The following is a 12,155-nucleotide window of genomic DNA, read 5'->3' on the forward strand; positions in this document are numbered from 1 at the left end:
CAATAATATGAATATAATGCTAAATGTTTAACTTGTCTCCCTTCACAGAGTCTTGGGGGTCAGTGTCAGCTACAGAACAGCAGCTAGGGAAATATGTCTCTCTCACTTACAGTTTAGCAGGTTAGGCTCTTGCTTTTACACAACAACTCTCTAAAGGGTAGTTTCCTCTATCAATATGCCTTGCTTTCTGTCACTTTAAGAATTTAGTTCACACAAGCCAACTCAAAAATGTAATAGCGTACTTGTTTATCCCAAATTTACATACACGTGTAAAAAAAACAACATAACTATGTGCAAATACATTTCTATAATATAAAACAACAGACAATGTCTATGTGGTTTTTCGGTAGCTGAGGTAGATGAGAAAGCTGAATTAATTGGCAATTCTTGTCAGATATGATGCTAGTTAATGAGATTCATGATATCAATAGCAATGTGCATTTGCCCACAGACTAACAAACTGGTTATACATGTACAGAATACAGTCTGCAGTCCAAATGCTACCTAGTGCACAGTTTTACAATCAGTAACAGATTCTGTTTACTTACAGAACAGGGTTAACCAAACAACAGTGGTAAAACAAATGACTAGAAAAACTCTTACCAAATTTAAAAAAATAGCAGCATTACGAGTTCAGTCACTTGCATAAAAAAATATTAATGTGCTGAACCAGATTATGCCTACCAACCAAAGAAAATAGACATTGAAGAGAAGTGTGCAGCAATACATTCACAGTATATATATCATAAACAAAATGTGACCACTTCATGCCATACAGGCAGCAAAAGTGTGGCTTAGTGGCAGTAGAACAGGCCTAAATGAGCTTATGTTTTAGCATGTACCAAACCGACTAATGTGTTTGTTTTTACAGAATGTGCTATTGGCTTTATGATGATCTTGGTATAAGTAGTAAGGAAATGTGAAACATTACGGCTGAGGCAAACATGCTAGTTTGACATATGAGGTGAAATTGTATTGAAAAAAGTACAGGAATCATCCACAGTTTATTTTTAACAACAATACCCCCCCCCCCCCCCCCGCTCACACTGTTTAGATCAGAGCACAATATCCAGGTCATAAGCAATTCTTTCCTTTTTGACGTGCTCAACGATTTGCTCATCTGGAGAAATCAGAGGATTGTTCCTCCTTCACAATATTCTTCTTCTTCTTCTTACAATCACTTGGTTTGCTTAAAATATATTCATAATTTCTTTTAACCTCAAGTAATGCTGAGGTGAGGTACTGTGGTGAAAAGAGCTTTAGTGCGGGGGGTAGTTCTGGGTGTTGGGAGGCAAGGGGCTGAACGAAGGTTGCAGGATAGTTGTGCAGGTTCCTTGAGAGCCTGGGAACTGGCGGGGGTAGATGTGACACAGAGGACGGTTTTAGAAACAATGGTATAGAGATCAGGTCAGCAGTCTGGCTTGGCTCAGGCTTCTCCAGCAGATGGCTTTCTGGCATCAAGTTACTGTTGAAATGTCGAGGCTTGATGGTGGTGGGATCCTCTTCATACTCAGTTATAGACTCAGCCAACGGCAGGAATAAAATGTGGTTATGACGCTGACAGAACAGTACGCCACACTTGGAGCACTTCCTGCCATCTTTGACATGCAGCAGTTTATGACGCTTGAGGTTATGGCTTGTAGTGAAAGATCGATCACACACGTTGCACGGAAAGGAAGGCTCGCGGACACACTGGTGCTCAGTAAAATCTGCCTGACTTGTGAAATGCTTTTCACAAATGTCACAGATAGAGGAGCTTTCTTCTTCATGCTGCCGTTTGTGTTTCATAAGCTGCGATACACTGGTGAAGTACTGATTGCACTGCTCACACTGATACCCACCTGCTGGTACAAATACATGTTTTAGGCACACAATGGGACTCCTTTTGTCTAGATTTAGGATGCCTAGCGGTGCTTTAAATGATGGTGATGTCTTGTTTGGGCTGGATGTTGTTTGTGAATTGATTGTTGTGGTTTCACTTTCAGTCTCAGCCTCTTTAGTTAATGTTTCTCCTTCCTAGGAAATACACATACAGAAGAGAGTGAACCGTTATGCCTTCTTAACACAATAACAACACAAAATTAAATATACAGATTTTCTAAAAGCAACAAATGAATGCAGAAAAAAAACATGTAGTGGCTGCTACCTTTGACACTGATGGCGTGTGTATTTCCCCCATCAAAACAGAGGACTGGAGGTCCACAGGAGAATCAACTCTGGGTGGAGTTGTTTTTTCTTCCGTTTCGGCTGTTTTGTCTGTACGGCGTCGCCTTTTTCTACGACCGTAAAACCTTTGAACAAAACTGAGAAAAATAATTGTGTCACATATAACTACTCGTCAAAGTAGAATAGTAAAAATTTGCACTTTTCAATTGCAATAAAGATGGTGAGCATTAACAGTTTATGGTGCGAGAGACATTAGTGCAGCAAGGCTCAATGCACTAAAACAGGGGTCTTATATGTCTTGTAAGCCAAGGACCCCTTAACTAAAAGAGAGACGGAGCAGGGACCCCCCCACTACAGATATTTTATATATAAAATTAAGTTGCATATTAAACGGGGCCTACAATAATGTGTAGGGAAGCCTAAAGCCTTTACACATACCTTTTTAGTGCATAGCTAATACTAAGCTATTAGAATAATAATTGTTGGCATGATTTTATAATTTATGTTTTAATGTTAAACATACATGTGGCACAGTGAATCCATGGGATCAACTGTATCTGTGGATCTTAGTGACTACCTTACTTACGGGCCAGTAAGCCTATCATCATCAGCTAACAGCTAATAATATTGCAAAATAATATGTTGGATTCTTATTAGGATATTTTAACTTTCTTGGAAAAAAAAAAAGGAACAATAATTTGGCGCCCCCCCTGCAGTAACCCTGAGGACCCCCTATCTTCAACAGGGGGTCCGGCACAGATCTCTGCACTAAAACTAGGAATTAACCGATATGGATTTTTCAGTGCCGATACCGATTTTTTTTTCATCAGCCTTAGCCAATGACCGATACGGGCTGCCGATTTTCTTGAGCCGATATTTGGAGCCGATACTGCTTTTGCTCCCTCAATTTATATCATAAAAATGTAAACCCTGCCACACTGGATTTGTTTTTGGAATCTGCTCTGCCATTTCTTTAAAAATAATAAACAAAAACACAGATCAGTGTCACTTCTGCAATCATCTTACATTCATATCACCCAAATTATGTGTGCAATGTGCATCATATGGATGGGTGCACTGCATATGGTTAACTGTGCAAGGGTAAAAGGCTTTCATCAACATCTACAACACAGCCTTGATGATGCATTGCTTTCTGACATATTATAAGACAGATATAATCAGGTCATCACAAAATGTCCTTTGTCAACACATTTAAATAATTTAAGAAAACAATAAACCTGAAAAATTGCCATTGAAATAAAGTGCTTGATTTGTAATTTAAGACTGCCATGGTGCTAGTGGTGGAGGGGCACTAAAACTTTTTTTTTGGGTTTTAGTGCCCCTCCACCGTTGAAGAAGTTAGCTACTGCACTGCATAATTATCTATAAACAACTAAGTTTATTGACCAAATGAAGCGTAGCGTAAGTTCTGGCAGGTCACGGAGTCAATCTCGGCTATTATCTCAGCTCATAGCTGACAGTTCCTAAGCCAGCACACCAGCTGATGGCTCAGCTGATTCCCTCTTTTGATTGGATTTCCAAATAGCGTGCTCTATTTAAACCTCTTTTCCCAGCCTACCTTGCTGCATCTCTGCTAGCACTTGCAACCCAGCTCCTCCTTTTAAATTCATGTTGTCTGACTTGATTAATGTCGTGTCTCTGTCATTGCTGCTGCTCTGTTCTGTACCCTATGGGGATCCTGCACTGCTGCTCTCCCCGCTTAAGGCTTTCCATACATGCACATGGAAGGGCAGGGAGGCCCCAGAACAGAGCCATACCGCCAAATACAAATTGCAGATGAATGAATCTATTTTGACAAAGTGGTCCTGACTGAACTGTTTACAGTGGCACAAGTGTAATGATAATACATATGCACAGTCATATATACATAAATGACATATCAATACCCATCGAAGAACTGGTGTTGGAAATTAGCTTTAGCTATATATACACACATGTACAGTACATCGGACACCACTTCTGCAACTGTCAATGTTTCTCTGTACTTATTTTTTTCTCAACCTGTTGTGAAATATCACTTATTTGTTGTTGTATATCCATCAATTTCATATCTCACATACAATCACACAAGGTACAATTCCAGTAAAATGTAATTCCATCAGCTCCTTCCACTTGTGCATGATTCATCATAAAGCAGAATGTGGCCTAATGTGGTCATGTGCTATGTAGCTAATGTGGTATAATGTTATAATTTTCTATGCCAACATTGTAAAAGTGCTTGATTTGCCTGACTATATTCATTTTATAATCATAAATGAAGAAAAGCAAAGCTGAAACCAGACAATAGTTGTCATTTTGAAAAATGAATTGATGATCAAAATAGTTTGTCAATTTGTTGTCGACTAATCAATTGATAAACTAATTGGTTCAGTTTTGTTTTTTTTAAGATTATTTTTTTGGGGCATTTTAGGCCTTTATTTGTATAGGACAGCTTAGACATGAAAGGGGAGAGAGAGGGGGAATGACATGCAGCAAAGGGCCGCAGTTGAACCCGCGGCCGCTGCGTTGAGGAGTAAACCTCTACACATGGGTGCCCGCTCTACCAGGTGAGCTAACCAGGCGCCCAATTGTTTCAGTTTTACATGAAAACCTTGCAGGGTCAAAATCAATGTGAGAATCAAAACTAACTAAAGTACTTTTCTAATGGTTGTAGTTGGTCCCCAGTGGACTTTAGCAACTTTTCTTTAAGCTTTTGAGTGTTGTTTATGTATAATCTGCTCTAGCTTTTCCAACTTATACAGATACGGGAGTAATAGTAATGGTCCAAAATGATGTGAAATTGCATATTTTCTTATTGAAAAACGTAGCTAACATTTTATTGAGGAAGGACCACAAACCCTCCGCCTACGTGCACCGAGGTCTTCTACGAATCTAGGCTAGACTAGCTATGTCTTGAAGTCAAATGGCCTCCCCAATCAAAAGACAAGGAGCAAGACTTAAGTAATAATAACAAATAAATGAAAATATGAAATAATTTTCCGTAGACTTTGTCATGTTTTGTTATTGCTGGTTTGCTAGCCAGTAACGTTAGCATCACTACTAGCCCCATTTGTGGCTCTCATGTATTACTCGGAGAGGCACAGACTGGGGCTAGCACACTCCATACAATTATGAATTAAACAACTAGCTAGCTATATAGCTAACAAAATTAGCTTTAATTCACATTTATTACCTTTTCACTTTTTTCTTGGGGGTCTGTTTAGCGTACGTAAACACAGAAGGCACAAAGTCTGGACTGTCGTGGTCCATGGACGCTTCCTCTGTAAACAAAACACACGTTTTTAGACAACTTCAGAGTCTTCCACCAAACATACAGCATATAACTCAACCAATAAGTCAGCTAGCTGGTATATCATGCTGTAAAATGAAAGCGTGTTTATCTTACGTGACTTAAAATGAGCGCCACAAATACGAGCATTTCCTTTGAGCTCCTCTGTACTGCCGTTCGCTCGTTGGATTGCTTGTAGCCATAAACGTCTCCGGTTGGCCTGAAACGGCCGAGATCCAGACGGTATTCTGTAAAATTTCAGTTTGCTGGTTGAGGAATGTCGATTTTTACAGCCAGGCACGCAACAGGACGACATTTTACTTCAAAACTGTTTGGATTCTGCTGGTTAACGTTAGCTTCGGTCAAGGAAGTTCTTGGCAACAACAACAATGTTCAACTTCCGTTGCCAAGACGCGCGCGCACCCTCATGAATACGTTAACGTTAGCTTGGTTTGGGAACACTGGACAGTTTGTTTTAACGGTTGACGTTAAACAACCGTTATAAACAACAACACTAACAACATAACAGTCTGTCTGTTGTATTTTACTTTCCAGGTAAAAACGTCGGTCTTGGCGGACTGTTTGATATTTATTTTATTTTTATTTGATAGGGAGCATGCATAACACCATGTAAATATGCCAGAATTAGTAAAAAAAATAACTACTTTTCATCTGCTGTCGCTAGGCAGGTGACATAGGACTAACATAGAGACAGCCAGCAGTCATACAGCACTCATTCACTCACTATAAATGAAAAGGTACACATAATGGTGATGACATATACATTAACAAAACAAACAAAACAAAACAAAAATACATGATGGCAAAGACATTATTCACCCACCTCTACTGCATTCAATTTAACAGTGAAAGTGTATGGGTGATGGTGTGTGGGTATTCAAGCTTAACAGCGTATGAGTTTTGTTGTGCCCGTCTGTCTCTTTTGGCACAGTGACCACCTTCTTATATACAGTCTATGGTGACCACATCCACACGGTGCACTGAGGCCCCCTGGTGGAGGTGATGGAAGAAGCACTCAGATGTAAATACTCTACTAAAAGCCACGCATTGAAATTTTATTTGAGTAAAAGTTCAAAAGTATTACCATAAAATATACTTCAAGTCCCAAAAGTACTCATTAGGCAGAATGGCCTATTTTAGAATAATGTATATTTTATCACTGGTTTATAATTATTGATGCACCAGTGTCTAAACTACAGCAGCATGGTGCCCAATGGTTAGCACTGTGGCCTCACAGCAAGTTTGTATGTTCTCCCCATGTTTGCGTGGGTTTCCTCCGGGTGCTCCGGTTTCCCCCACCATCCAAAAACATGTACTAGGGTCTCCAGTCACTCCAGATCTGAGCCAGTGCCTTGATCAAGGGCGATCAAGGCACTGGCTCAGATCTGGAGTTGGTCCCCGGGCGCTATAAATGGCTGCTCACCGCTCCCTTGAGGGATGGGTTGAATGCAGAGAATGAGTTTCACTACGTGTATGTGTATGTGACAATAAAATTACCTTTACAAATACCTCCAATTTGTATTTGAGTAAATGTACTAAGTTAGTACCACCACTGCCTGCTTGCCAGTGTTACACCAAATTCTGTGATCCATTAGATTCTGTGGTGCGTTGCCTGCAACCATTAGCAAAGCTTTACCTTTACAACAATTTTACATGTTGTAGCAAATATAGTTTTTATGTTGTGAAAATTAGAATGTTGTTAAGTGAAAATGTTTTTGATTAGTTACTGCATTATCTACTGTGCACACATTAACCTATGGCTTCACTGTGTGACACAGGACAATGATGACAAAAATCAAACAAATAAGCATGCTTTTATGTGCCAATTTGTGGACTAAAATTGTTTATAGCTTACTTTAAGCTATAATTTTAATTCTCTCAGAGGTACTTTAATACAATATTTTAAGTTAAAATAGATACGTACAGTGTGTATATGTGTGTGTACTGAAATTAACACTGGGTAAATGTGTGTTTCATTTATCAGCACTCACAAGAAGTGGCGTGTCCTTGGTCTGGTACAGACATAATGTCTAATAATCAGTGCAGCAAACCTAGTGCATCTTCACAAATATAGTCTGGGGGGCACTTTAAAACATGAAGCATTTCAACATTAAAATATTTTCTCTGCAGTGCCACACCTTAAACACATTCCTAATACTCCCACAGCTTCTGTCTTAGGTGTATTTGTGTAGCCCATTATGCCTTGGCTGGTGCTTTTTCTCTGTCTAAATATCTGCTAGGATTTCTGTTTTTATATTCAGCAGTGTTATTCCAGTTGTCACTCAGAAACACTTAAAAAAAAACAACAACTAACTTGTCCTTGAGTTTAATTTAGTTCAAAACACCGTTTTGCATATACAATTTATTTCTTAACTAAAACCTTTTTCAGAAACATCAAGGATGCTCCATTCTTGGTTACTGTTGGTACACATTGGCTTTCTGATATTGGCATTAGCATGCATTGAGCTTTCTCCTTTTTACCTTTCCCTAACACTTTACAATGGGGGTACACATAATCATGAATAGTAATCAATTAATTAATAAGGAATAAACTAGAAATGGATTAGCAAGCATATAACAATTAGCTCCTGAATTACTCAGAATGGAGGATCAAAGTAATGCAGTAAGAAGTAATGGGGCGGTAATCATGAAATGATGATACATTCTTAGTAAACTCTCAGTATAATGCTCTTCCTTAATTGGTGAGACAACACACAGCAACTAACTGAGAGTCAATCAGGAATGATGCATTAAAAAGTTGTCATTATGCATACTGTACATATCAAGCATTTCATAGACACTAGTTCTTCAACGTAGTAGCCTTCTCTTTTTAAGTAACGCATATTAACTAGTCCTTAATTCATGAGTTATTCAGTTTGATTCCTTACTCATTCTTTACTGTTCAGGGTTTTGTGAATCTTATTGTAAAGCGTTACGCTGTCCATTTCTACAACTCTGTTCAGATTCTTATGTTTTGTGTGACAATGATGGATACATGGCAGGCTTTGCCATTTAATGCATGGGCAATTTTACATGGAAGACATTTTGATTTGTCACAGCAGTAAAAGCATGACAGTGTAAAATAATATAATTAATGATGCTTAATGGGACATTTGGATAGAACAGAGCCATCATTAATGTTATTAGTAACGCCTGTGCTTTTACTACCATGACAAGTCCAAATCGAAAGCCTGCGGTGAATAAGGCCTATGGTGATTGTTGTTCCTCCAAGTGATTAGATTTATTTTGGCATCTTCCACAATAATACGTGCTTTTAAAAAATCAGATACAGTACATTTAAACAAACAAGATTGCTCATGTAATTATTCCCTAGATTAAGTAAAGTTAAAGGATAAAGCTCAAGATATTGTATATTTTTCTTATTGTCAACAAAGCCAATGACAATACTAAAACCAAAAGTGTATTAGTCCGTTTCTCAGTACTTTCTGACTTCCCCAGCTTCTCTGTTGCTAAATAAACCACAGAGCCTGTGTTCATGTAATGAATGAACATGTCACCTACTGCTATGGTGTGGCTCATTGTGGCTCATTGATAGTTTTTGGAGGTGAAGTGGCTTTGGCTACACAGCTCAATTCATTCTTGGTTTTGGTCTTTGTCATTGGAATAAGAAAAATACGGACTATCACTTATCTTTTCTGTGTCAGTAGTCCACCAACAGATGTCACTGTTGTTGTTTCAGGATTTCAAAATAACAGTAAGATAACATTTTAAAAAGAACCATTTAAAAACAAACTGGTAATTTATTTCAAAAATGTATATCATGTGACTTCACAAAACGTATTGATTCTCCCCACTTACTTTGCCTGTTTGAGTCCTTCTAAAACATCTCACTACGGAGCTCAAACCTAAATTTGTAGCTGTGATAAACAGTAACCCAGGTGGGCTTAAGGACGTCAATGTTGTGGATAAACACTACTTTGACGTCTCATGGAGTGCACTCATATTCCGGTTTGAAAACCAATCTATAAAGCTGCGTCTGAGAGTGCAATCAATATTATTTCATTTCCACCCATACCTCTAGTGAGAGTGAGATACGAACCAGAGTTCTATTGACTCCTGTGTTTAGTCACCATTGAACAGACTGGCAGTGTTTTTTGTACCACAAACAGACATGAATGCAAACAGTAGCGGACACCTGTGAAGCTTTTCTCAGGATTAGGCTAATTTTCTCCTGTAGTTATCATATCTTATATTATCCTTTTTGTACAATCATAAATCCCATACTCTACTTCAGGATACAGTTTAAATGCTCATCAAGTGTGTTTCCTAATATCTACAAGCTTATGACCTGAAAAGAATTAAATTGGCATCGCCACTGTGTCCCTTCCCTCCCTCCTTCCCCTCTTCTCACTCAAGGTGACTCCTCCATCTGCACCCTCCCTGGTCTTGCCAATCCCTCTCTCTGCAGTCAACATGGTACAGTTACTGGGATCTGATTCCCCTCTTCTTTCTGTGAGCTGTCACTATCTCACCTGTTTCCTTAGTTGTCCTGGAGCTATGCATATCACTCAAAGCTCTGTGCTGCTGCTTTATTCCTCGTGTGTGTGTGTGTGTGTGTGTGTGTGTGTGTGTGCGCGAGAGAGGGGCAGCTGGGTCATCAAAGTCAGCTATTTCTACTCTTATTTTGATGAAAATAACATATAAAACAGTGTACTGTTTACCTATATCTGTAGCACACACTCGAGTGGTTTTATTCCATTCATATTTTCATCTCTTCAGGATGAGGTGTGTCTTTGTACTGCGCTTCATTTCACTGCACAGCATCCTCATTTTAATTACCCTGTTCTTCACCCCTCCTCGCGTCGTTGTAAGTGCAGGGAAAGAGGAGGGGGAAATAAAGAAGAGATTGAGGAGAGAATATAAAAAAAAAAATGTGAGAAGGGCGGGGTGGGTTGTGAGTGAATAGGTGGCCTGTTTTGGGTGAAGGCAGAGGAGAGAGAAGAGACAGTGAGGGGGAGATGCAAGCCAACCCCTCACTGTTTTTGTCCACAAATGGGCCAATCGTTCAGTACCTATTTTAATAGCTAAATATATACATTTAAAAATCCCTGTGTATACACTTTTTCTTCCACTAAACAAACTGACAGTATTCATTCTGGCTTCAAGCATTCCTGACCCATGTACCATGTATCACTCATCACTTGCCATGTTTGACACGTTGCAGCAGGGTATGGGCGTGTTGCTTCCTGGTGGTGTTGGTGCCTGTACACTGCTATTGACATGCTTTTCTGTTTACCCAACATGCACAGCAACCCACAGGCTCAGCCACTTCCAGCGGGGAGTGTTGTGGCTGTCGCTCCTGCCATCACTCTGGTGAAGGGTTGAGCCACTACAACGCAATTACACATTCATTTCACCCACACAGCCAGCCAGCCAGTGAGACTCCCCTCCCCCCTCAGGCTCCCCGTCTCCTCCCTGCTTTGCTCTGCTCTTTCTTATCCCCCTTCATATTTCTCCGCCAGCCCAACCACCATCTCCATCTCTACCTGATATGGCTCAAAATCCTCCCTTACACCTTTAACCCTAACTTCTCTCTTTCATTTTACCCCTCTTTCCCACTCTCTTCCACATCAGTGGCAGGGTTCAGAGAAATACACAAAGGACAGAAGCAGAGCTGGAGCGAGAGTGGGGAGGTGGAGGCCAAAGGGGTGAAGATGAAGGACGAGGTAAAGGGAGGAAAAAACAGCATGAAATAGTGTGAAATGTGAAGGGAGGATAAGAGTAAAGAGCTGGGCTGGAGGAAGGTAAGGTATGTGGGGGGGGGGGAGACTGGCTAATGGTATATTGATTTGGATGAGCCTGGGGCAAATAAGCAGGAGTATGTGGGAGGAGGAAAGCCACAGCTTGCAGATGTCGTAAAACACCTGGATGGGATAAGTTTAGTTTATTGTGCTCCGACTGACGGAAAGAGAGGCACATTTTGTAAACATCTTCTAGTATCTGAGCAAGGCTTATGCGTGTTTGCACAAAAAAACATTCACATTTCAGCGTTGTATCGCAGCACTTGCATCTCAAGAGCAATAATTAAAAGGAAAGTGTAACTGTTTTTTATGTTAGAAACATGTTAGCTCAGCTGTCCGCCAGAGTTGGAAAAGAATAATATCAAAGTTTCTGGCTATAAAAGCAGGCATTTAGACAGCGGACAGCCATTGGGGATCACATTAAGCGAGATCACTAAGGGGGGAGAGGGAGGGATGGGGTGGACGTTTTCTCTACATAATGCATCAAGGTGTGTGTGTGTGTATGTGTCCATGCACATGTGTCCTTGTAGGCACGTCTGTGAAAGATGTTGATATTGATCATTAAATACATTGCTGGGTGAATGATATGGTCTATTGATCTGAAGCATCAGTGGAGATAAAGCATCATGGTAGGAAAACTGCTTGGAAATCAGGGGAAACAGGGACGTTTTACAGCCAGCAGGATTACAGATTGAAAATCTGATATATTAGTTCAATGCGTAGTACTGTGCGGGCTGTGAGCGAAGGGTTGGAGCCAGGTGTAGGAGATGAAGACCCTATATTGTGGTTTGTACATTAGCACTCAAATTAATTAGGCACTCTCACTAAGCCTTCCTCCTCCCCTCTGGTACCGTGGTAATCACCTTTCCCTTTGGAAAATTCGATGCCCACTGCACTTGTTTTGTGTATTCCTTTGT

The 12,155-nt window shown here is 40.0% G+C and overlaps 1 protein-coding gene across 2 annotated transcripts; it reads right to left on the reverse strand.

Annotated features, from left to right (window-relative positions):
* Positions 1 to 231: 231 nt before the first annotated feature.
* LOC116043560 (ras-responsive element-binding protein 1-like) lies at positions 232 to 5,873 on the reverse strand. 2 transcript variants are annotated; one of them, XM_031290334.2, is made up of 5 exons: positions 5,573 to 5,873; positions 5,360 to 5,447; positions 2,147 to 2,291; positions 1,046 to 2,016; positions 232 to 969 (listed from the first exon to the last, which is right to left on the reverse strand). In XM_031290334.2, exons 1-4 carry the CDS (start codon positions 5,769 to 5,771, stop codon positions 1,117 to 1,119), a joined length of 1,332 nt encoding a protein of 443 aa, XP_031146194.1. In that variant the 5' UTR covers positions 5,772 to 5,873; the 3' UTR covers positions 232 to 969; positions 1,046 to 1,116. The 2 variants fall into 2 exon arrangements, with proteins under 2 accessions (XP_031146194.1, XP_031146193.1); XM_031290333.2 differs by having other exon boundaries at positions 2,147 to 2,303.
* Positions 5,874 to 12,155: the final 6,282 nt, after the last annotated feature.

The sequence above is a fragment of the Sander lucioperca genome, chromosome 12 (assembly GCF_008315115.2).
Source record: "Sander lucioperca isolate FBNREF2018 chromosome 12, SLUC_FBN_1.2, whole genome shotgun sequence".
NCBI lineage: Eukaryota > Metazoa > Chordata > Actinopteri > Perciformes > Percidae > Sander > Sander lucioperca.

What these genes read in the sequence shown, in the direction of transcription:
- LOC116043560 (XM_031290333.2), bottom strand. Translation starts at nt 5,771, where the DNA reads ATGTCGTCCTGTTGCGTGCCTGGCTGTAAAAATCGACATTCCTCAACC. An exon ending in TGGCGCTCATTTTAAGTCAC is followed by an intron (nt 5,448 to 5,572) that starts GTAAGATAAACA and finishes TTTTGTTTACAG; the next exon opens with AGGAAGCGTCCATGGACCAC. An exon ending in CCCAAGAAAAAAGTGAAAAG is followed by an intron (nt 2,304 to 5,359) that starts GTAATAAATGTG and finishes TATTTTTCTCAG; the next exon opens with TTTTGTTCAAAGGTTTTACG.